Source organism: Lissotriton vulgaris, unplaced genomic scaffold (assembly GCF_964263255.1).
Source record: "Lissotriton vulgaris unplaced genomic scaffold, aLisVul1.2 SCAFFOLD_832, whole genome shotgun sequence".
Classification (NCBI taxonomy): Eukaryota; Metazoa; Chordata; class Amphibia; order Caudata; family Salamandridae; genus Lissotriton; species Lissotriton vulgaris.
This window is the reverse complement of record NW_028245555.1, coordinates 847,709-874,003: the sequence shown is the minus strand read 5'-3', so window position 1 is coordinate 874,003 and position 26,295 is coordinate 847,709. Positions and strand designations below refer to the sequence as shown.

Below are 26,295 nucleotides of genomic sequence, written 5' to 3'. Positions count from 1 at the left end.
TGAAAACAGGGACGTCTTAGACGGTGGTACCGACGACGTCGGAGGTGGTGCCGGGTGGGCTTGACACCGGTGGAGGTGTGATCAGGTCAACAGGTGTCACCCTGGATCCGAGTCCGGAACAATGGAGGTCCTGTGGTGCCAGAGCCGACGGCGGCGCCGGAGTGGAAACCACTGGCATCGGAAGGGCAGGACCTCCTGTCGGGCCTGCGGGGCCTGAAGGCGCGCCAGCGGGGCCAGATGGCCCAAAGAGTTGGGCCATGGCAGCATGAAACTCTTGCACCTGTGCAGGCGTCAATGCCAGAAAGGTGGGCAGTCCGGTGGGGACGTCGCAGGCTCCACCGGAGCAGTGGTGGTGGCACCACCCACACGCTCAGCCGCGACGGGAAGTCGAAGAGCGACGGCGCTTCTTCGACTTTGTGGAATGCTTCGGCTTACCGGACCAGAGTGCGAAGACTTAGATCCAGAAGAACAATGGTGATGGCTCCGCAACCGTTCCCTTGACCTCCCACAAGACCGGGACCTTGAGCGGCGAGCAGCAGACTGTTGGACTTCCAGGAACTTTCGGGACTGCTCCTGCAAACTTTTCGGCACCATGGCTTGGCAGTCGGGCCACGACTTGGAATTGTGGTCGCACACCAGGCAGTAGAGACACACACTGTGTGGGTCCGTCACAGACCATATGCGTTGACAGCCCCAACAGTTCTTGAAGCCGGGCATCCCTACGACACCAGGAGGCGAACGACACTAAGAAATAAGGTAAAAAAGCCTCAAAAAAGCTCCATCAAAAATGGACTGGGGTACTTGCTCTTCCGTGATCTGTGCTTGCTGGCCCGGAAAAAGAAAACGGACGTCAGTGCGCGTGGACGTGTTTAAGTAGCTCCAGCGATGTCATCCCAGCGCCAACGACGCACGCGAAGGTACTGCTGACAAAACTTTCCGGATCGCCTGTGGGTAACTCTAAGGCAGAGGTCTTTAAACTTTTTGATGCAGAGACCCCCTTGTAAAACCTTTTTAGGGGTAAGGACCCTTTCATCCATCCATTAATCCTTCATCCGTCCACCCTTTCATCGTTACATCCATACATCTATCCTTCATCCATCTATCCTTCACCCATCCACCCTTTCATCCTTCCATCCACACATCCATCCTCCATCCATCCATCCACCCTTTCATCCATCCATTCACCCATCATTCATCCACCCACCTTTTCACACAGCCATCCATCCTTCATACTTACATCCATCCATCCACCCACCTTTTCTGTGCCTCTCTCATGGGGGGGGGGGGGTCAGTATCTGTCTTTTTCCTTCTGGGGGACGTGTCACGGGACCCACAGCTACAGGCAGCATTATCCATTGACCTCAAACCTCAAAGGGCTACACTACAGCCTGCTCCCCCAGCCCCCCTCCGCCCCCCCCCCACATCCCTTCCTCCCCCAGCTCGAAATGGCTTCAGGGACACACACACACAGCCACACCCGAGTACTTGACAGGTCTTTAAAAGACCTTTTACTTGTTAATGAGGCTTTGATGTTTTTCAAACCTCGGTGTGAATTAGGCCTCCACCGTGAGCACCCTCCATCAGCGCAAGCCAGGAACTGCACTCTGACAGAATCTGCGACCCCCTTCCAAGGACTCCACGACCCCCCTGAGGGTCGCGCCCCACAGATTGAAGACCTCCGCTCTAAGGTAAGGAATTTATCACTACGTGATTATTTCAGATTGACAAATCTTCACAAAATTTTCCAAAAAGTGTGAAAGGGGGCTAAAAATAATGTTATTTCTTATTTGAATTCCCATAGGACACTTAGTTGAACCTACAGCCCGACCTACTGGACACAATTAAACCAAATTTGGCAGAAAAATAGATGACACTCAGATTGATCTTATTTGTTGCAAATCCGTTCACTGATCATTTCTTCTCAAAAATACTGAACTAGCTCGTGCAGGGAAATGCACAGCTCTGATTGGCTGCTGAACACTTCAGCCAGGAAGTGCTGTCAGCCATCTTGGGATTCTGCTTCACGGAGTCCCTCTAAAAAAAAAGTGAAAATATAGAAAAGGGATGCAGGGTAGGAATACCCTGACCACCAAGCCAGGGTCCTGTGGTCCCAACACCTCCCTGGGGCTTCTTTTTTAAATGCGGGAGGCCAGTATGGGCTTCCCCACCGTCCTGGTGAAATCCACCTCTTTGTTGGAAAGGGGGGCCCTCAGTAGCTCCCTCTGTCCAAAAGCAAAGCCAGCTCCCCCAGGGCGCTGGGAGCAGAGAGGGACCGCAGGGCCTTCAGGCTAACCCACGGTCCCCAACCTTTACAAAGTGGCTACCCTGGGTGCTACCAAGGCACCCGCACTACCGGCTGGTGCCTGGGGTATGGGGTGCTCGGGCTGAAATCTGACCTGGGAGGGGTGCCCCTCGAAAGCCCCCACTCCCTTTTTCTGTTACCTACTAGTAGTGCCCCAGAAAGCACATTTGAGTGGTGGAGAATGTTGGTCGTCAGGTTGAGCTATTTTTAGCACCTACTTGTCCCATCGGGCCAGTTAATTTAGGCTGGAAAGGAACAGGTGTTCTGTTCATTCAGAAAGTGAATGAGGAATAAAGATGCCATTAAATGTTTTTATCCTGACACCTTTGCGGCCTGTTCAAGGAAAGATGTCAAATGTCAGTTCATCTTTTAACAAATTGCTGCTTGGGAAATGAGTTCCATTTTTCTCTCACAAGAGTAAAAGGTTTTTGTCAGGTGAGCTGCCTGAAGATATAAGTTATTTTTCTCCAACACAACATTTATATAAATAGCCTGTAAATTATTACAAATATTTTAAAACATATCTGGATTTTTTTGTTTTTTTTACAATTTTTTTGTAATTAAGAAGTGTGATGCAAACAAAAAGTAAAATAGGAGCAGGGGGTGCCTTAGGGCTCCATATTAGTTCCACTCTTGTTTAACCTGTATGTTCGATCCCTGGCGGAGGTGGCAAGGGCTGGGGGCTGTCCTTGGTGTCATACGCCGACACCCAATTGGCGATTGTTTTTTCGAAGAAATGCAATACCAATTTGGGTAAGTTCAAGGAGGATCTTCTGGCCGTCTCAGACTGGATGGTGGCTTACGGTTTACAGTTAAATGACAATAAGTCGGAGATTTTGCGGTTCGGGAAGGACCGGGAATCATGGTCTGCGGAGTGTTGGCCGGATCGCGTCAAACCCGCTCCACTCCCTAAGGAGGTTGTGAGGAACCTGGGTGTGTGGTTTGGTAATTGCTTATACTTCGATAAACAAACTAAATCCGTCGCAGGGGTCTGCTTCCGGATCTTGTGAGGCGTGAGACTGCTGCTGGGTTTCTTCCCATGGAAGGCACTCACTTTACTGATGGCACAAAACACTGGCGTCACGAGGACTTCACAAACTGCAAAACAAAATACGCAGTGTATGCCATAACCTGCCCCTGTGGGAAAGTATACATAGGCAAAACAACACAAGAATACACCAACGCATAATCCAACATAGATCTCGGATAAATAACAAAGTACTGACAGCACCTCTTGTGTCCCACTTTCTGAAAAAAGAACATTCGGTCAATGATCTCAAGTGGACTATTTTGGCAAGTATCAAAAACATTGCGGGTGCCGGCGGGGACCCGGATGTACGACTGGCACAAAAAGAGGCCTACCTCATTTTAAAATTCAACACTGCTATGTCGGGATTGAATGATCTGAATGAATTCCGCAATCTATAATGATCTGTAAGTCTGCAACACTAGTCTGCTTTCGTCTGCTGCAGCTCATGTGATCGTAGCGTACCAACTTTGAGATAATTATAGCGAAAAGATTATCCATCAGTCTTTGCATCTATTAAATCTAAAGATGCCTCCACACCCCAATACGTGTCTCGTGCTGCACATCACATCTGCACCTTAATTTCCAAAGATGTGGCAGTTAAAAAACTACGTTTCCCATAACACACCAGGAGCGCAGTCTGTTCAAATACAGGTAGACACGCCCCCCGGGCCAACAAGCTGTCTTCCAGAACTCGTTGTGTGCCGGACCGCAGCGTCTCTTAAACTCTGTAGAGAAGTAAGTCACCCCGCAGGGACATATTCTATACTGGACAAGTTTAAAATCACGTCCCCCTAAACGCTCGCTCTTTATACCAACAGCTCACAAGCCCGTGCGGCGGCTGCCACCTCCACACGCGTGCAGTTAGGACAAATCTGCCTCGTAACAAAGGTAGGACATTTGCAAGTTTTCCGACCGTCCTAGCATGTCAGTGGTATCACGAGCCATACTAAGAGGTCCCCATCCTGTCTCCAGATTATATAGATCTGCACAATGAACAACTGACACGGGCCGGCACCATTCCTTTTCAGCGGCAATCTCTGCACACTGTTAAGGTATGTTTCGGTCTTATATAATGTTTACATGCAGCACATTAGAGACAGTGGAGTATCGCTTCTAACCAAGACCTCTTACGCTATTTATCCACAGGGAGTGATCCGAACCTCTCACCATTAAGGTACTTTTATATTTTGAGTGGTTGAGTCCAAGCGATGAGTTTATATAAGTTAGCCCCTTCACTGACACCGTTTTTTTAAAATTATTTCACAGTGACAACGACCCCCCCAGTCCATGTCCTGAGGAGAACCAGTCTAATGTTGGGTTCGAAACGCGTCGACGTTCTTACCTCTAAGATACCAAATTATTAGGGCTAGCTAGGAATCAACTCAATACACTTGCAAATTGTTAATCTGTTCCCATGTTATTCCTAGCCATAGCACTTGATGTTAAATCTATTGTGTATCTTGTGTAGGTGATAACAAGTAGGCTTATTGTAACCTGACAGTCCACTTGTTCAGTCTATATCCAGGACTGGAGCCTCAATGATTGATTGACCTGAGGCCTATCACAGTTGTCCATGTTAATTATTTGTGACAATTTCCTTGTTTAAGTACTGTGTTTGATATCTTCTTTTCAGTTCACTGAATATGTATTTGTGTATCTTTATAAATGTTGTGTTGTATTTTTTGATGCCAAAAAATTCTTTAAAATATTTTATAAAACTAAAAAAGTCACTCAATACAAATGGTTGTCCAACCTAGCAATTTATTATACTAGGCTGCGCACTACTACGTATACTCAAACTGCCCGGCTATTGTTTTGTTTATTGTTGCTAAGGCAGCCATGCGCATTACAAATCTGAAATAAAACACTTTACTTGGTGAGGTGCAAATGACACATTTGCAGAAACTATTACCGAACATAGTTTGTACACTATTCAGTTTTATCAATAAAGTCGCATGTCAGCGGGAGAGTCTGTGGCCATTTAATGTACAATCTGCTGATTGCTTATTTTAGGAGTTTTATATAACGCTTGCCAGACCCAAGGGTATCGAAGAGCTTTACAACATTTGTAAAGTAACAATCTAGTACAAAGAGAAGTAATAGTAAACTCAGTGATTTGTGATGGCTTAATGTTCAGGATTTGTCAGGTAGTATTCGAGTTCAAAGAGTAGTGTTAGTAAGCACAATGAATCAGGAAGTTCTTGTTCAGTGGGGGGGGGGACATAGGTGCGAGTCAGGAGGTAGTTGTTGTAGAAAATTACTGTTACAGTGACTGGAGGCTCAGGGGGGTGCGATTCCGTCTTGTGGGTCCACACTCACTTCATAAGAGTTTGATTGAGGAAGAGGGTTTTGAGCTGGCTTTTGAGTTTTTTTGAAGGAGGGGTTACTCCTGATATGGACTGGGATGGTGTTCCAAAGTTTGGGCACATTTCCAGAGAAGGAGAGTGATAAGGTTTTTTTGTTTGCAGGTTCTCAGAGGGTTGAGCAGTAGAGTGTTGGTGCTCCTGAGATTTCTTTTCTGCTCAGCTTTGTTGAGTTTGGAGGCCAGATAGGTAGGTTTGCCAGTGTGCAGAGCTTTGTGGGTGAGGCAGGCAGTTCTGAAGTTGGCACGCATTTCTATTGGGAGCCAGTTTAGCTCTCTGAGAGCGGGGGAGATGTGTTCAAATTTCTTTACTCGTCACCATTCTGGCTGCCACATTTAGGGTTGCTCTAAGAGGAGGATTACAAATGACAGTATGCTACCACTTCATGCTTTAGTTATGTATTTATTAAAAGTGATAGTTTTTAAACTATTTGGATGGATTTGAGGTAGGGAAACATTATGCTCGTCGGGAACTAGTAGCTATATGTGCAAGGGTAGAGAACTGCTGCAGACACAGCATGAACCAAGAGAAACTTGACAATAACATGAGATGCAGGCATTGCCCCTCCACGATTAATCCCCATTTGAGGAGCAGGGATTCTGGGCAGTTACTTAGCTGCGCCCTGATCAACTGTAGATCGCTTAGGAAGCACAGAATTGAGATACAAGACTATCTGGTGGATAGTCCGGTAGGAATACTCTTCCTTACAGAGACATGGCTTGATGAGGAGTCAGTCCCGGAAATTTTAGAGGCACTTCCCCGTGGTTATGGAATCTGTGGAATAGACAGACCCACGGGGAGGGGAGGAGGGATAGCCATGATCTATAAACATGATTATATACTGCACTTTAGAGCCGGCTGATATTGCAGATAGTGAAGCAGGTTTCGTTTCTGTCACGGTCTCTAATAACTATGTGATTAAGGGATTCTTAGTCTACAGACCCCCGGGAGGTGCAATTTGCGGCTAGTCTTATTCAAAGTTTAACGCAGCCTGCCCTCAGATATGAGAAGCTTCTTTAGTTGGGGGACCTGAATTTGCATCTGGATGCCACCTCCAATACGATGGCCCAGGAGCTCCGACAAGAGTTAACTGCAGATGTTGTTAAAGTCTGAGCTCCCTACGCATCAGTTTGGACATTTATTGGACCCAATTTTTGGTAACTGGGAGACACTTGAAATTGAACCCCCGGTACCAGTTACATTGACTGACCATTTTCTGATCCCCTTCATGGTAATGGGAACAGCAGATAAAATACCGGTGAAGGTGGGAGCGAAGGGGAGACAGAGGAGATGGGCTGGCTATTCTTCCGAGAATTTCCACACGGCCTTGGTGCATGGAGGATCTCCGGGTGGGCTGGAAATACACTCAGCCTGTGAGGCTCTGGACAGGCACATCCTGGAGGCTCTTGACAGTACGGCACCCTGGTCCAGTAATGGGCCAGAGAGATGAATTAAATCTGCCCCATGGTTTGGTGTGGAGTGGAGGGAGGCAAAGGCAGCATGCAAGTGCCTTGAGACGCTGGAGAAGAGGCTACTTGCCAATACACGGAATGGAATATAAATCCAGCCTTAAAGGATATCACGCCCTAATTAGGAAAGCACAAACATCCTATTACACTGAGAGGATGGAAAAGGCGGACAGCTCAGTTAAGGAGCTGTTCCTGGTTTACAAAGAAATATCCTCGCTCTCGACCATAGAGGTACGTGTGACAGGATCTGTGGTATCTTGTAATCAGGTAGCAGAGTTTTTTGCCAATAAGGTGGAGAGGATCTACTCAACCTTTCCAATGGAAGCCAGGGATGGGCATGGGAGAGATGGGGCACTCTGTATTTTAATCAACAGATTGTCTGATGGCGTTTAGGGTTCCAGCTGAATGACATCCCCCTTAAAAACACCAACAGACTGGTGCACCAGGAGTAGAATGGACTGCAACTCCCAGCAGCACCTAGTCACAATAAGTATACCCGTCTATGACTGTGCGACGCACATTGAGGAAAACGGGTCGAGCGAGCGCTACATTGAAGGGAGCCAAGAAATACTGCAAGGTAAGGACAAGGCGTCCCCGCGGAATAGATTGAAATGAATGAACGAAGCATGTAGTAGAATTAACCTAAAGCCCTGTGTCACCTCCTTAGGAAACTTGACAACTAAGACGAGAGAGCACATGCGAGTAGGCAGTGAATTAATAACACGCTGAAAGGTACGTGCATGCCCCTGATATATTACCCGTAATGGCAAAATCGAGAGCTGTGCTGAACAAATGTATGTCTTCATTTTGTGTTATAAACAGAATGGCCTGGCAATGAAGAGAGAAAGCAAATAAGTTGCATAACGAACGAAATTGCAGGTATGTTGAATAACACAAAAAATTTCGAATTACCTCTAACAGCTTGGTGACCAGGAGGTATAGAAAAACGAAAATTATGTTTTATTGCCTACAGGTTTACCTTAAACCAGCTGTGAAAATTGCTAAGGAGCCCTTATATTAAAAAAAAACGTTCCCGCATTGGCAGGTAGGTTCCAAACTAGCCAAAGGTAAAGGCTTAAAAACAAAGACAATTGTGCAGATGAGTGATAGGTGTCTAATTTTTTGTGTCCTTTAGATAAGCCCAATGTTGGAAACTAAGATGCCCTGATGAGAGCCCACAAAGGCAACAGTGTGGCTTGAAACGCGTCGGCACAGCAAGAATTCCGTAGTGTCAAATTAAAGCGCCACTAAAGCGCTTACATAAATAATATAGGATTGACACATTGGAAAGACGCTGCATTAATAATTTGAAAATGAAATGTATTGTTCAATTGGATTGAATAACAAAGAGCATATATTTTTGCACCACATTGGTTTTTGTTTCTTAATGTGGTTGTACTATGTATAGTAAGGTTTATTGTGTATAGTATTAGAAAATCCCATTAAGTGGGAAGGCTTGAATTGTTTGTATATGTGAGTTTTTGTAAAGTATTGTGATAAATGTGTGTAAACTGTGTATGTGGTTCTGAGGAGAACAGAGTCCTTTTATCTAAAAAAATGAATTTTTGAAAAAACTGGGTGATTAAATAACCCAACCACAAACAGAAGTTAGCGTGGTTTGTTCATAAGTAATTGAAATATAAGTGACAAGGAGACCTTGAAACTGTGGCGCATCACACTCTGCTGCAGTGTCTAAGAAGGGGAGTATTGGTGGGGAGGGATTGGGAATGGCTTGAATAGTTTCTCCATGACCAAAGTTTCCAAGTAGCACAGGGACCTTACAGGTCTAAACCCATAAGCTTGAAAAAAAGGGTCCCTCAAGGGCCTAGCGTCAGCCAAACCCTTTTCAACCTTTATATGGCTTCTGTGGCTGAGATCATCGATAAATATGGGGTGGAAGTTGTGTCATATGCTGATGACACTCAGCTGGTTGTAGCCTTAGCGCAGACAGCTGAGAGGGCAGCCAGTAATTTCACCTTCTGTTTACAAGACCTCGCAATCTGAATGGCCAGCAACTGTCCCAGATTGAGAACGGTGATAAAACTGGGGTGCTGATCGTGGGAAAGGCGCCGTCAGTCTTTACTTCAGCATGGTGGCCTCAGACGCTTGGACCGCTTCCCACACCCAGTGAACAAGTTAGGAACTTGGGGATCTGGATTGACTCCAAAATCTCACTTGAGTATCACACTAGATGTGTGGTGGGTACTTGTTTTGGCATTCTTCGTGGCCTTAGAAAGACTCTTGACTTACTTCCTATAACAGCTAGGAAATCATTAGTCCATGCCTTGGTAACTTCAAGGCTGGACTATGGTAATGCTCTCTATTTGGGAGCAAATGTGAGGTGCCTCCAGAGGCTTCAGCGCATCCAGAATGCGGCAGCCTGGCTGGTGTTGATGCTGCCTAAGAGAGCTCCTGCTAAGAAAGCGTTGGAGACCCTACACTGGCTGCCAGTCAAAGAACGAGTTCAGTTCAAAGCCCTGTATGTCAGTCATCGGATCACACAGGGAAAAGGACCTCGCTATCTTCTCAATTTTTTAACCCCTCATAATCCGACTCGACAACTAAGATCTAGTGGGGCGGGTCTAGTGAAGGTTCCTAAAATCAGAAGAGCAAGAAGGGGAGGGCAGTCGTTCCGGTTTCTGGCAGCCCAACTGTGGAATAGATTACCCCTCAGGCTCCGTTTGGAAACCTCAGAGTTGGTTTTTCATAAAGAGCTGAAAACCCACTTATTCCCTAGGGGATAGGTTTGAGAGGTTGGTATGGGTAGTGGATTTTATGATGGCGTGGGAGGCTGTGGGGGCTGATACTTCAGGGCGGGACACACTCGTCAGTGTAACCAGGCGCTTTATAAGTTCAGCTACATACATACATACATTCACTCACTCACTGAGATACACTAACAGCTGCTCACTCATCTATACAGTCACTGGGACAAGTACAAACACTCACATACAACCTCGCTCACCGGTGCAGCCACTCACCCATTCACTTACCTTTACAACTACTCAAACACCCACTTACTCACCCACACACCCATACAGTCACTTATGTACCCTATCACTGACCCATAGCCATTTATGTACCTGCTCAGTCACCCACTCATGGACACTCATTCACCATTTACAGCCACTTAACACCTGCACCTTTACCCATACAGCTACCTCATTCACCATTACATCCACGTAAACACCAACTCACTCACCCAAACCTACTCGCACAGCCACTCACTTACTCATACACCCACTGACACACCCAATCTCTCGCATACCCACTCACTCTTATATACACTACATACACATCCACTAACTCACGAACCCATATAGACGCTCCTACAACCAGCCACTTATCTAAGTATACATTTTAACAGTCAGTAAGTTTTATAAAACAATCCTTGGATGATGCCATGAGTGATGTCACTGACTGTGCTATGAGTGATGTCACTGACTGTGCTATGAGTGATGTAATATGTGAGGTCATAAGCAGTGCATTGCGGGGGTGTAAGTTACAGTTAACTCAGCTAACTATAACTGTTGAATTGCTCTGGTTGTGTACAAGTGAAATGTCAGTCTAACAAAGATGTCCCTGCAAACTTTGTTTTTTTCAGTGAATGTGAAAATATTTCATTAATGCAAAGCCTTGTTACGCGAGGGCTTTAGGAAAATGCATTGAGCTGTAAGATCTTACATTCCTGATAGTGATCCCAATATAATAACATGTATACTAGTTCACAACATTTAACAATGAGTGATTATATGTAATGCACCCAAATTGCTCCACAATTAAATTCAAATAAATGCAAAAGAATAGATGCAATATTCTGGAAGGTTTTAGAAATAAAAAGTAACCCAATATGATTTGCTTTTTTTTTTATAAGTTGTATCAAATTGAAAAATTGTCACTGTTTTTCACCTGATTTTAAATGTAAAAACACATTTTAATGCCAACTTTAAATACCTTTTAGCTAAGACATTTTTCAATGAAACATCTGATAGATGCCAGTATTAAACAAAATGTAGCCAAGAAGGTTTTCAACAGTGAATGGTTTAAAGAAAAACTGGTGAATATGGTTAAAAATGTAGGAATGCGAGTCTGTATACTGGACAATCCAACCATGGAATTACCTCTTCCCATCGGTTTTAAGCTTGTGAGTAGATTTGTGCTGTCAATCTTCATGTACGTAAATCTTTTTCAGAGTAAATCCACTGTTTGCACATGTAAGCCAAGCTAACATTTGCATAAACACTTTTCATTTTGTGCCCATCTGGATCTTGCAGGGTTCATCCAACATGAAAACACTTATTGATTTAGCACTTGTTATACGCTTACACTGATGGCAAATAAAGGAGCTTTGCCAAAGATTTACTCAAAGTGATCAGGACGATACTGAAAAGCAGTGACAGTGTTTATCAATTGAAATGTGTTTTAACTGAAAACCAGAAACCCTATATCTACAATTCCATATCCCTGTTCATTCAATGCACGCTGCCATGAATGAGCGTGCATCTTGAGATAATCTTTGAATGGGTTTGTAAAAACAGAAATAAAGCCAGGACCATTCACAGGAGCACTAACTAGCATGAGGACGGCCATTTTCAATTTGGGGAAAACATTTTATGACACCAGATGACATGGCAGACGCTCCAAACTTTAAAAGTAATATAAGTGGAAGGTGTCCCAAATTGGGAGGTGTGGAGGCAAAATGGTTGACTCAGGGTATTGGGGCCATTACATGCATTTTGATACATTTTATTCATTTCACAGAAGGAATGCATAAACCAAATCGCACCATATTTCAACAATCGAGAAGTACAGTCACAGAATCTCGCCACCCAGTGTACAGACATTAATAAAGCAAGGATATGTTGGAAACAATTAAACCCCCCGTGATTAGACCCCAACCACTTCCCACAAATTCGGCAACCACGTTCTGCAAATGGGGCAACCACGTGCATAACTTTCTCCTGTGTGGCGCACCAGTCCACCCCAATTCGCTAACGCCCACGGTTGGGGGATCAGGACACTTCCAGGAGGCTACAATGTCTCTTTTGGCTACAACCATGGCTGTAGTGAAGAACAGTTTTTCATTGCACGATCCGTCTAGCCCATCCGTGATGCCCAAAATCGTGTTCTTGGGGTCCTGTGGAACCCCGCACCCCAAAACCTCAGAGCTTCTCAATGCCCATCCAGAATCCTGCCAGGAGGGGACAGGCCCAAACCATGTGGAGGAAGTCAGCGATGTCTTGGCCACACCTGGTACAGGCGGAGGACGGACTAAGCCCCGCACGATGAAGGCGTACAGGGGTGAGATCTGCGGCGTGTAAATAGTAGAGCTGCACTAAGCGCAGCCAAGCGGAGGCGGTGATCGTTCTAGGGGCAATAAGGGCATCCCACCAGTCTTCTTCCAGGGGGCCCACCCAGTCCTCCAATTGCGTCCGCAGTCGGTCCAAGGAAGTCGGGGTGTTGTTAATCAGTGTGCGGGAAATGTGGGAAATGCCACCCTTCCCCAGGTCCCCAAACATAATCTGTGCTTCAGGCGGGCTATGATCTGGCAGCCGCGTGCCTGTTGCAGGGTGTGAGTGGAGGGCATGCCGCAGCTGGAGGTACGAAAGAATTGAGTGATGCAGCAAGTACCTGGTTTGGAGATCTTCAAAGGAGCACATATGGTCCCCCACCCAAACATCCCCAAGCTGTGTGATGCCTATAAGGTCCCAAGCCTTGAAGCCCCGCAGCCTGGTCACCCCCCCTGAGCCAGGTCCCGCGCCACTGGGGTGTACAATGGGTCAGTGTGTGTGTCCGGTTGGTGTGCCGTAGTGCAGCCCGCCAGGCCAGTAATACAGAGTGCGTCACTCCCGGAAAACGGGATGGAATCGGTGTCCCATAGAGAAAGGATTCTATCCTGTCCAGGCTCAGCTTCCCAAGGTAGAGCCTGTCCTGATCAGACCACCCCCATTGAACCAGACATGTATGGAGAGGAGTCGCGTGGCCAAGTGGTATAGATAAAGGCGAGTCATCCCCAAACCCCCGAACGAGGGGATCCTGCAGGTACTGAGCGCTAATCTGGACCTACCCTTCCCCCATAAGAACTTGCTGGTTAAGCCATCAAATTCACAGAACCAGGCCCTGGGAAAGCACATGGGGGTATTCTGAAGCATATAAAGGAAGCGGGGGAGCACCATCATTTTAAAAAGGGCCCCCAGGGCCCCACTCCCCATGGGGTTGTGGGGCAGCGACTGCCACCGCTGGAGATCCGCCTTGGCTCGCTTCACCAATGGAGCAACATTGAGGGCATAGCTGAGCTCAGGCAGCAGGGTCACCCAGATCCCCAGATATTTCAATGATTGACGGCGTTGAGGTATTTCGGACTGCCAGTCAAAGCATTCCCGAGAGAGGTGAAGGGGAACCAGGACCGATTTTTTGAGATTCAAAAATAGGCCTGAGGCCCGCTCAAAGGACTGCAAGATACGAGGACAATGGGGGCCAGACCAGGCAAGATATGCCAAGTATGAGAACGTCGTCCGCGTAGAGGGCAATTTTATCTTGTTTAGCGCTGGGCCATTCCCATCCCTGCATCCGGTCGCAAGACCGCATCAAGGAAGCCAAGGGCTTCATCAGTAAAGCAAAAAGCAGGGGGGAAGAGGACAACCCTGCCTCGTTCCAATACAGACCGGGAAGGGCTCCGACAAGACCCCGTTAACTTAAACGCGAGCCCTCGGAAGGGCGTTCAGAACTTTGACCATGGCCCAAAAGCGGGGACCAAGTCCCATCATGTCAAGAACATCTTGAAGGAAGCCCCAGTCCACCGAGTAGAAGGTCTTCGCAAAGTCTACCAGGAGAAGCGCATGGTAAGGAGTGAGGAGGTGGGGAAGAGCCAAGGGGGAGTGCAGTCTGTGAAGACAGTGTCTAGTGCCGTGGAAGGGCATAAACCCACAATGGTTGGGGCGGACCAATGTAGACGGATGGAGTTTGTGTCGCTGGGCAAGGAGGGTGGCAAACAGTTTTACCTCTGTGTTGATGAGGGAGATGAGGCGGTAGTCTGCACACTGCAGCGATGGGGGCTGGGATTCCGGAAGGACCGCAATGGTAGCTATGTCAGTTTCTTGAGGAAAGGAGGCCTTCTCCACAGTTTCGCGAAACAGTGCATCTAGATGGGGTATGAGAACATCCCAGTAGTGGGCGTAGTATTCCTGAGGAAGGCCGTCTGGGCCAGGTGTCTTGCCAGATGAAACAATGGCGACTGAGTTTTCAATTTCTGCACGGGAAATGGGACAGTCCAGATCGGCTGCTTCTAAATGCGGAAGGCGGCCTCCCTCCATGTCCATCAGGTCTGTAAGGAATGGGGTTGGGGCTCGGGCCTCGTACAACCTGTCGTAGTAGGCGGAAAGGCCTGCACCATTTCCATAGGGGCACGGCATTGTGACCCGTCTGGTGCCGTTATTTCACGGATTATACAGTTTGCCCTTGGGTACGTAGCCAGGCGATGAAGGAGTGCGCCATTCTTGTCGTCACAGCTGTATACCCTGGCCAAAGAGGAGTGCCAAAGGAGTTTAGCTGCATCCAGCGATAGCTGCTTGATCTGACCTGAGCCAGGTCAGAAGTCTTGTGTCGGAAGCATCTGAGGACCGGGCCGCAGCTCGTTCGAGGCGCAGGGCCTGCGCCTCTTGCAAGGTAATCTGTTCCAATTGGGTTTGTCGCTGGAGCATGAGTTGGCCCTCAGCGACCCCTCTAATCGTGGCCTTGCCCGCCTCCCACAGGGTGCCAGGGGAGGACACAGATCCCTCATTGGAGAGAAAGTTTTGTTTGAGGTCCTCCCTCACCACCTTCCTAAAATCCTAGTTTTGAAAAAATCAGGCATTTAACCTCCATGTTTGTTGGGCAGAGGCGGGGGTGGGGTGGGGGGGTGGGGGTGAGGTGAGGGCGCACGGATTCGACCCGCATGGATTAGCACTGGGGAGTGGTCAGAGATACCTCTCGGAAGAAGCAAGACGTCCTGAATCAGAAGACAGTCCGTTGAGGGAACAAAAATGGCAATGATGCGTGCCTGTGTATGGTGTGCCACTGAGGTGTTTGTAAATTATTTGGAGTGGGGGTGCCACAGTCGCCAGGCTCCGCACAAACCCAGTGAGGCTGACCAAGACCACAGCTGCTTGGCTTGTGCAATTCTACCTGGGGATTGCAGGCCTGTCGTGTCAAGGTCCGGTGACAAGACCGCGTTAAAGTTGCCCCCAAGGAATGTGGGACCAGGGAGCAGCGACGCCAGGAGATCAACAGACTTAGCTAAAGTCTTCATCAGCGAGGGGGCGAATAAAGGGACACCAGGTTAATTGGGTTGCCATTTATTATGCCACTGATGGCCATGAAGGTAGCCTGGGCGTCAAGAGTCGTTTGGACACTCGCCAGAGGAAGGGAGCTCTTACCAGGATTGCCAACCCACGGGAACCCCTGGAAACCCAAAGTGCCACACACTGTCCTAGCTGCATCGCGTTAGGAAGGGGCAGCAATTACCCAGCAGGTGGGTTTCTTGTAAGAGTAAGATGTCCGCCCCTGAGCGATGCGCGTACTTGAGGACAGCCATGCGTTTAAAGTGGTCCAGGAGGCCATTAACATTCCAGGACATGATACGGAGGGGGGTGTTTATTAATGGCGTGTCGAACATGGTGTTTGGGTTGACAGTGGTATTACAAGTCTGAAGGGGGAGATTCGGTTTGTCTGTCTTGTCGGGTGTACGTCAAGGTGCTTTATGAATGCTGGTGTGGTCAAACTAACGTAAAGAAACACAGAACTGAGGAAAAAAAAACTAGGGACAACTGTCCCACCCTACACTTCAGGAACGGAAGCATCTGTCGCCCTAACAAAGAGAGTGAACAACCAAACTAAAAAGCTTGGGAATGGGAAAGCGTGGAGGACCCCTTCTTATTTCAGGATGCGCTTAAACAAGACCATCAGGTAAGAAAGGAATGTGGTAGGACTAGGTATACCTTTCGGCTACGAAGCCAGGCCCACAGGCAGAGGTAAGTTCAAGCAGGATCTTTCAGAAGCATTGGGCTGCATGAGAGGTCTGTGTCCCGGAGAACCTGCAAGGATGGTCGGGATGAAGCACCCCCGTGAGCCAAACGGTCAGATGATCCGGAGCGTCTCCCAGTTGATGGGTCATCAGAGAGCAGTATCAGTTGAAGGGGGCGGCCGGGTGGAGAATCAGAGCATGTCCGCCTTCGTCCACGGCACCTGCGGGAGCGGTTACGTTGGGGCTGGAGAGCGGGAGGTGAAAGGCGAGCGGGATCGCCCCGCCCCCCCCCTCAGCGTGCAACGGCCATTCTTCCGTCGCCCAGGGCCAGGCCTCACTTGGACTGTCTAAGAACAAGGTCTTGTTGGAGAATACCACTCGCAGGCGTGCCGGGAAGAGAAGTCGTATTGGATATTGAGTGCCCTCCGCTTTTGTTTCACATAGTCGAAGGAGCGGCGCATGCTTTGGACCTTGCGGGTATAGTCCGGAAAAGGGGAAAGAAATCAGGGTGTAGCAGTAGGACACGGGGGGCCCTCCATCACGCCCGCACCAACGAAATCTCGAGGGCGAGAACAGGCCATCCGTGTCCACCAAGGCGATAGAAGATCCGCTGCATGTTCTCCGCCGCTCGGTTCCGCGGCTGATACGGAGACATGGGCCAGCCTGCACCCAGGGGTGCGATGACCGGGCCCTGTTAGCTCGATTTGCAGCGTACCATCTGAGAGGGAGAGAACGTCGGGTCAGGCAACGAGGGGGACCACTCGGGGTCGGTCCGCCCCATCCTGCCAACAGTGGCTGCCTATGCGCACGGGGGGGCCCCAATCAACTGTCCCTGGAACCCACCACCACCAGGACTTACCCGCTTCAGGGCACGTCTCACCCTAGATCTCCAGCTATTCCCTGCAGCTCCCACCGCCCGATGTGGCGGCCGCTACTCTGATCAGTCGCAAGTGGAGGCAAGACACGGGCAGGCTCGATGGTCTCAGGAGTCACTCCTGGTGCTGCTTATCATGGCGCAGCTCCAGGGAACATGCTGGTGCTCACTGGAAGGAGACTGGCCACCCAGCACCGCATGCAGAGAAGCCAGTGAGGGAGACAGACGGCAAAGCCCAGCAGCAGGCTCGTAGCCACCCCCTGCCGCTCACGCCGCCCGATATGGTGGCCGCTCCCCTGAACACTTTGCAAGTGGAGCTCAGGCTGCCCAGCGCCGCATGTAATGAAGCGACAGCACCGCCGGAGGGTCGGGCACCGGCAGCCACGCGCGCGAAACGAGGGAGACCAGGGGGCAAAGTCCAGCAGCGGGCCCGCAGCCACCCCCGCATCTCCGGCCGCCCGATATGGCTGCTGCTCCGATGATCACGCCGCAAGTGAGGCTAAAGCGTGGGCAGACTCACCAGCCTCGGGCTTTACTCCCAGCGCCGCTTGTCACAGCTCGGCTCCGGGCCCCCAACCATCGCGCTACGCCCTGGAAGGCAACAGCGTCCAACTCCTTCACCCGGGATGCCCGGCACCACATGCAGGGAAGCGGCCGCACCGCCGGAGGGCCAGGCGCCAGCAGCCGTTTGTGAGCCTGCGGGAGAGACGAGAAGCAAAGTCCTGCAGCAGGCCGGGCCGTCCGCCACAGTAGACTCGGGGGAGTCCGGGTCAAGGAGCACCTCAGCTCCTGGGGCCGAGCGCCGCCTCCAGTGGGGAAGAACAAAGGTCACGGGCAGGGAGCCACCAATTTGTCAAGGATATTCGGCAGGCCGGTCCACAGCTTCGGGGGTCCCGTTGCAGAGATATACACTCCCAAACACTCCGCCAGATCACCATGTCAGGTAAGGAGGAAGATGCAGATTCTGATGGTTCGTTGTGGGCTAGGATTACGGGCGGATGGTGGAGGGGTCCCGGAGCACTCAGAGGGCATCCACCATCTTGGCTCGGCTAGCCACGCCCTCCCACCATTACAAGCATTTAAGAAAAAAACACCAGTAGCAGTGGGGGATTGAGGTGCAGTGTAGGACTACCACTAATACTGCCATTCCTAACACAGTCGCAGTTACGGAAACATAACGGGATCCTGCACCCCACGCACCTGCAGGACCCTGGAGTACAGGCTTTGCTTCATCACCCTGTTGAGGCAGTGGAAGGAAAGGATTCTGGCAGAATTGACTTACCTTCAAGAAACTCTTGGCTGCAGCTCGACACTGCTGGTGATACTCCAAGTGTGTGATTGTTTCCCAAACTCCATCTTTCTTCTGGGCCAAGGCTGGCCGATCACCAAAGCGCTTAATGGTTCTCTGGAACATCTGGTGCACCGTGATGGGTGGATCCGCTGCAGGCCCCGTGGCGTCCATGCGCAGCCTGACCGCCCCATCCCTGTCAGTTGTCCAGAAGCTGCTAGCGGGTTCAAGCCTGGGCTGCAAGAGGCCTCCGTGATCCAAAGTAACGCTGGTCAATTCATCTGAAAAAAGCAAAGGGCATGTTAGGAAAGCGTGTGCTACTGAGCCCTGCGGGTTCTCTTCAGTTCTACGCTTAGCCGATCCAGAGCACACCTATGGGACGGACAGACTATATGATGCACTTTATCCCACCACTAACCAACTCAGTAAAGCTCTATCACAACATATGCTCTTGCCATTGTGCATACTAGGGCGGCATGACCATGTGATAGAGAGCTGGCTATATACAGCACAAGCAGAAAAGGATGTCATGACCACGGAAGAGCTATCAAGATGGGCACGGTCCACTCTGGAAGTCCAAGGAGACTAGATGAAATATAAATATATGATCGATGGGCAGAGGGCTATCAACGACTCTTGCACGACAGCTGCTTGAGCACAGGAAAGGACACTCGCCTGATGTGCAGATGTGAACCAACAAAGACCCATCAAAATGTTTGGGAACCTACAAATCTAAACAGCAAAGACAAAATGTGAGTCACACTGGGTTTGATGGTAGCTGAAAGAAACACTGCTAAAATTTGGGGTGCAAGTACGTCTCCTACAGTGGAGGCGTGGAAGGCTGACGTGGACTGGCGCATGATACGGGCAAACACTGAATATGTGACAAGAGGCGGCCCCAAAAAATGGTGACAAATATGGAGCAAATGGAATGTAGCGATATCTGTACCCCATCAATTGTTCCCTCTTTCTATTCCAAACACACCATGAATAATGTGACACAAGATTACTAAATATCGCATTGTACAACCAAGCAATGTATGTATGTTTATGCTAAACCAGAATTTATCCCATTTGATTGCAAACATGACTGTCGCTTCACTGTAAATAAAAAGTTTTTTTTTTTTTATAAAACATAGACCCATCAAGAGGCTTTTGTCTGGAATACATTAGAACATTTTCCATAGAACAAGAGGCGCTCGTGAATATTCTTCCAACCCTGGAACCAATGCTTCCCCTCGTCTTCCAGGCACTGTATCTAGATTTACACTACCACAGCTTCGGACCCCACTGCATGGCACAAAAAAAGGACAATTGTTTTGATTCTTACAGGACAAATACATTTTTCAAGCATTATCTCCTTTGGTTTAGAAAGTATTTTCATAAAATTCCTAACCCTTGCCCATGACGGACATGTAATGTGCGAGATGGATATTCATCTTGAGTGTTGCAGAAAATGTAGCAAAACTGTACAATTTTACAACAGCAACATCTGTGGCAAAACCTTTCGTTGGCTTTCACGAGGTCAGTCAGATGGAGGTGCCTTCCACAGGACTTGAAACAGACTCCGTGAGAACAAAGCCTGTGTAGTTCATCCGTGGTCCATACTTCTATGGAATGCTTCATTTGGTGTTTGTAAGCTGCAGATATAGACTTGCTGCAGCGGTTTGAGATGAAATCACAAATCATGCTGGTGGTCCTTCAGATGGCATCTTTTCTCATGGCCAATGTTAGGCGCCTTCCATTGCACGGAAAGTCCTCAAATACATGCCTCATTGATCGTCTGGAGCATTTCTTTAGTACTGTTATTAGTATTTCAGTCGCTGAAGCTTTGCTTTATCAGCAAATCATGCACCACTATCCATGGGATTTTAAGACCAGGAGAAGGCAAAGACACGTTCTGGAACTTATTCAATTGGCTAAGCATCAATAGAAACCTAGTTATAAACACTTTTGAAATGCTGGATACCGCGTGAGATTGAGCTGGAATGTTTCGGGCAGCCACCCCAACCTTCACTAATATTCTGAGCACATAAGAGGCTAAAATGGGACTATCGTGCCTGCAGGCAATCCCCCACTGAGCAGTGACACCTCTTTTACATCATAGCAGCTTAGGAAAACCACCATTTTGCTAGGAAACTAGGCCTATGCAGTGATCTTAAGGGGACCATATATATATATATATATATATATATATATATATATATGTACCTTAGCCCTACCTTTATATAGCTCTTCTTACCCCCTATGTGGGGCACTGAAGAACTTCTCTACATGGGCAGCAAGCCACACCATATAGGGAGTGTGGTTGGAAGTGTGTTGTGTGTGTTTATCCTATGTGGTAAGGGATTCCATGTAGTATGTGATGACCATGAGGTGCAGGTACCATGCTCAGCAGTGAGATGTATGAAGAAGTGTGAGACAGGCGTTCATTTTTTATGGTTTTAGTAAACTGGCATTTGTGAATACCTCTCTCTAAGGTATTTCTAACAGTCCACCTATCTGGTTACTGCTGGGTTATCTGCCCTCAAATTTTCACTTTATAGTTTGTAGTGCTGAATTGGCTTGCGTTGGTGGTAGATATGAAGAGGAGATCCACTAGGAAGGGCTTTGTCTCAATCATCCCATAGGTTATTGAGATTGTGGGATGTCAAGGAGCAGAAAGTGTGCAGGTGGTTGGGACCTGGAGTGGTGGATGAGAGGGGTCCTCGGATTGGTCAGCAGGGTGTGACTAATGTCCTCATGTGTTCCGCACTGGTTCACTTGGTGATGAGTGGTTTGATGCTGCGGACTGGGTCAATGCTGGGTGCTTACTCGTAGGGGAATGTCTTGCGTCACTAATGAGCCCAGCACTATAAGGGAAGGCTACTAGGTCATAGTAGGTGAGGCATCAAGCATATCCATCATAGATGTGGAGAAAACTGCTCAAACTAGTTGTCCAGAATCTACTCCTTGCTCAAAGAAAAGACATAATTAGTGGCATTGGCAGGTGGGTCAGCGCTCCAGCTATTATTGTCCTGACCTATGTATTTAGGAAAATTGTGGTTCAGAAGCCTTTAACCAGTGACACTGGTCTCTTCCGAAAACCTTATTCCAACATTATCTAAAGAAGCACCGCCACCTTAGTGACAATCTCTTGGGGACAAAAAGCGCAACAACTCACAGTAAGCATAGGCTACCTTGTGTGAAAACTATCCACTCTTGTATAGGCCAAGTAAAGAGCAGCACTGTCATTCAGGGTCATGAACAGTTTCTTCCAAGAAGGATTGTCGTTTGGTTTCTTAACATAAAAAAAAGAATTGCATTACCAGATCATATTTAACCGTCATGGTTTTCAATCTGAAATAGTAAAATATACTAATCCTAAATCCAGCGCCCTCCTAAGACAAGTCGTTGCAGCGACTTGCATGCAAAAGGAATGCGTTGTAAGGAAGTGTTTGTTCTAATGCAGGCGTTAAAAAAGGCATGAATGCTAAACGCATGTGTGTATCTGTCATACAATCAAACAATTTATATAGCGCGCTACTCACCCGGAGGGTCTCAAGGCGCTAGGGGGGGAAGGGGACCGTTACTGCTCGAAAAGCCAGGTCTTGAGTTGCCTACTGAAGGAGAGATGGTCTTGGGTCAGTCGGGGGTGGAAGGGGAGGGAGTTCCATGTTTTGGCCGCCAGGAAGGAGAAGGATCTTCCTCTGGAGGTGGCTCTGCGAATGCGAGGTACAGTGGCGAGGGCGAGGCTGGTCGATCGCAGCTGGTGGGTGGGCGTGTGGAAGGTGAGGCGGTTGTTTAGGTACCTGGGGCCCAGGTCGTGGAGAGCCTTGTGTGCGTGGGTGAGGAGTCTGAACGTGATCCTCTTGCTGACTGGTAGCCAGTGCAGGTCTCTCAGGTTGGCGGAGATGTGGTTGTGGCGGGGGATGTCCAGGACGAGTCGTGCGGAGGCGTTCTGTATGCGCTGGAGTCTTTTCTGTAGTTTGGCAGTGGTACCTGCGTAGAGGGTGTTCCCGTAGTCCAGTCGGCTGGTGACGAGTGCCTGGGTGACTGTCTTTCTGGTTTTGGTGGGGATCCAGCGGAAGATCTTTCGGAGCATGCACAGGGTGTTGAAACAGGCTGACGAGACGGCGTTGACTTGTCTGGTCATCGTGAGGGAGGAGTCCAGGATGAAGCCCCGGTTTCGTACGTGGTCCGTTGGTTTGCGGGTGGTGCCCAGGGCAGGGGACCACCAGGAGTCGTCCCAGGCGGAGGGGGATGATCCCAGGATGAGGACTTCCGTCTTGTCGGAGTTCAGCTTCAGGTGGCTGTTCTTCATCCATTCGGCGACGTCCTTCATTCCCTCGTGTAGGTTGGCTCTGGCGGTGGCAGGGTCGTTGGTGAGGGAGAGGATCAGCTAGGTGTCGTCGGCGTAGGAGATGATGTTGGGGTTGTGTTGGCGTGCGATGTCTGCGATGAGGCTCATGTAGACGTTAAAGAGGGTGGGGCTGAGCGAGGATCCTTGGGGTAAAACGCAGATGACTTTGGTGGCCGCAGATCTGAACTGGGGGAGGCGGACTCTCTGGGTTCTTCCGGCGAGGAACGTGATGATCCATTCCAGTGCCTTCCCTTGGATTACGATGTTGCTGAGGCGCTGTGTTAGGGTGCGGTGGCAGACAGTGTCGAACGCTGCAGAGAGGTCCAGGAGGATGAGGGCAGCTGTTTCCCCGTTGTCAAGCAGGGATCTGATGTCGTCGGTGGCTGCGATGAGGTCGGTCTCGGTGCTGTGGTTTGCACGGAACCCGGACTGTGAGTGGTCGAGGGATCCGTGGGTCTCGAGGAAGGCGGAGAGTTGTCTGTTGACTGTCTTCTCAATGACTTTGGCAGGGAAAGGGAGGAGCGAGATGGGGCGGAAGTTCTTGAGGTTGGTGGGGTCTGCTGTCTGTTTCCTCAGGAGGGCACCGAGCTCGGCATGCTTCCAGCTCTCCGGGAAGGTGGCGGTGGTGAAGAAGATGTTGATGATGTCCCGGAGTAGGGTGCGATGATGGAGTCGGCCTTGTTGAAGACGTGGTGGGGGCAGGTGTCGGTAGGGGATCCGGAGTGGATGGTGTTCATCGTGCGGGTGGTGTCTTCGGTGCTGACGGGTGACCAGTTGCAGAGGGTGGTGGTGGGGGGCTTTGGTTCGGTGGTTGGGTGCGTGGTCGGTGCGCCAAAGCTGTTGTGTATGTCGGAGATCTTGCGGTGGAAGAAGGAGGCAAGTGAGTTGCAGAGGTCTTGCGAGGGTGTGATGTTGTTTCCGGCGCTGGGGTTGGAGAGCTCTTTGACGATGCTGAATAGTTCCTTGCTGTTTTGGGTGTTGTTGTCCAGTCGTTCTTTGAATGTTGTCCTTTTAGTGGTGCGGATCAGCTGGTGGTGTGCGCGTGTGGCGTTCTTGAGGGCAGTCATGTTTTCTGTAGTCTGGTCGTTGCGCTAGGCTTTTTTGAAGGTGCAGCAGTTTTTCTTGGATGTTTTTAGTTCATTGGTGAACCACAAGGCTTTCTTGCTGCCGGGTCTGCTGGGAGGGTTCTTCAGTGGTGAGAGGTAGTCGGCGCAGTTGGTGAGCTACTGTGTGAGGTTGTGGGCGGCTTCGTTGGGGTCCGTTGTGCTGGCGGGAGGGTTCTGGCTGAGGGAGGTGGTGAGCTGGTCGGCGGTGATCTTGCTCCAGCTCCTGCGGGGAACCGGTTGCGGGTGGTGGTGGGTCGCGGTTCTCCTGAAGCTTAAGTGGACGCAGCTGTGATCAGTCCAATGAAGTCCGGTGGAGTGGCTGAAGGAGATGTGTTTGCTGGAGGAGAAGACTAGGTCAAGCGTGTGGCCGGTGTAGTGGTTGGGGGTGTTAACCAGTTGCTTGAGTCAGAGGTTGGCGAGGTTGTCCAGCAGGGTGGTGGTGTTGCAGTCGTTGTTCTCCAAGTGTAAGTTGAGGTCTCCTAGGAGGATGTAGTCAGAGGAGGTGAGGGCGTGCGGGCTGATGAAGTCTGCAATGGCTTTGCTGAATTTTGTGTGTGGTCCCGGGGGTCTGTAGATGAGAGTGCCTCTGAGGGTGGTCTTGGGGTCGGTGTGTATCTGGAAGTGAAGGTGTTCGGCGGCGGTGAAGGTGTCGTCTGAGTTGCTCGTGATGCGGATGGTGTTCTTGTGGATGATGGCGATGCCTCCTCCGGTCTGGTTGACGCGATCCCTCCGGGTGATCTTGTATCCGTCCGGGATGGTTATGGCAATGTCAGGCGCTCATCCAGGTTTTCGTGAGGAAGGCGATGTCCGGTGATGTTGTGTCGAGCAGATTCCAAAGTTCGATGGCGTGTTTGAACGGAGCGGGTGTTGAGCAGGATGCACTTGAGGTGGTTGTTGCTGGTGCTTGGCCTTTCAGGTGCGGTGCAGGTCTGGAGGCAGGTGAAGTTGCAGGCTTGACAGGTGAAGGGTCCGTGGGTGCGTTTCAGGGTGGCTTGGTAGCAGGCGGGATTCCGGTCGGGTTTGAGAGCCTTGAGGGTGGCGGCGTCGTAGGTCCGTCGTATGGGCTGGCATAGTCGGGGACCAGGGGTCCTGGCGCTGGGCGTGGTCCAGTCGTGGACGGGCGTAGACTGGCTTGCCTTTGGTGCGCCTTAGGCGCACAATCGGCGTGGCCGCTGCGCGGGCTCCATATGAGGCCAAGTGGGAGGGAGGAGCTGGGAGGCGGGAGCGGGGAGGCCAATGGGGTACAGGAATGAAATGGGGGCGGGCCGCGAGGGAGCGGAAGCGGGAAACGAGTGGGGGCACACCAGGGGTACCGTGAAAAACAAAAAGCACACGGTCTATAAAAACAGAAGTACAACAACAGAAGTACAATCACAAGTAAAGTTCAGTCACAGAGAGCACGAAAATGGGGCAATAACTGAGCAGGGCGATTAGCAGCAGCAAGGGGGCACAGCTGGCGAGCCGTGCGGCGTGGGGGGGTGTCCTGGGGTCGAGCTCATTTACTCTTACAGCTCTTCTCAGAACTGCCTTGGCGACCAGCTCCTGCTGACTGGAGTCTGCTATTTCAGCCAATACTGTTCCTGTGCTCGGACTGGTTAAGCAGGAGGCTTGCAATGCTGACGCTGCTTCTGATATATGACCACTGCCCTACGGAAATGTAGGCCTTTCCCCCTCTTGGAACTTATTTACAACCCTACAAAGCAATTTATTGCTAATTATGGCAATTATCATAATCAGTTATTCTTGTTCCCTAAAATTAACAAAATGTATGCAAATAACAAGGCCCTAGTTCCATGTGTGTATATTTAAAATGTTTTAATATGACTTTGCATTATATATGTATGTTAAATATTTACGTTGTCGGTGGGCCCACCAGTTCCATGTGCCGATTGTGTGAACGCCCTAAAATAATTTCAAAAGATGTCCTTGGTAACAAGGCACCCCTCAGCGTATCCAAGTACCACAGCATGTCGACAATGGTAACAAGGCACCTGTCAGCATATCCGGACACCACAGCATGTCGACAGTGGTAACAAGGCACCGGTAAGCATATCCGGACACCACAGCATGTTGACAGCAGAAACAAGGCACCGGTCAGCGTATCCATATACCACAGCATGTCGACAGTGGTAACAAGGCACCGGTAAGCATATCCGGACAACACAGCATGTCGACAGTGGTAACAAGGCACCAGTCAGCGTGTCCGGACACCACAGCATGTCGACAGTGGTAACAAGGCACAGGTCAATGTATCCAGACAGAACAGTATGTCAACAGTGGTAACAAGACGACGGCCAACATATCCAGACACCACAGCATGTCGACAGTGGAAACAATTGTGAACAACAGGGGTTAGGTCCTTTACGTGGTGGGGTCTAGACCCTATATAAGTAACAAGCAGCACACAGTGCCCACACCACAATTAATCAATGCGTATTTTGAAGGGTAAGAAACCAATTTATTGTCGCTTCCCTAGACCACATTACTTTGTGTTCATTATTTTATACCTTTTTCAAGTTT

At 49.5% G+C, this 26,295-nt stretch overlaps 1 protein-coding gene across 1 annotated transcript in view; it reads right to left on the bottom strand.

The window, feature by feature from the left end:
* Positions 1-14,708: 14,708 nt before the first annotated feature.
* LOC147666352 (uncharacterized) overlaps positions 14,709-26,295 on the bottom strand; it is a 406,262-nt gene continuing 394,675 nt past the window's right edge. The window contains exons 4-5 of the mRNA XM_086949103.1: positions 18,322-18,608; positions 14,709-14,993 (exon numbers count right to left, since the gene is read on the bottom strand). Of these exons, the coding sequence (XP_086805229.1) occupies positions 14,709-14,993; positions 18,322-18,608 (572 nt within the window). The remainder of the gene's footprint in view (positions 14,994-18,321; positions 18,609-26,295) is intronic.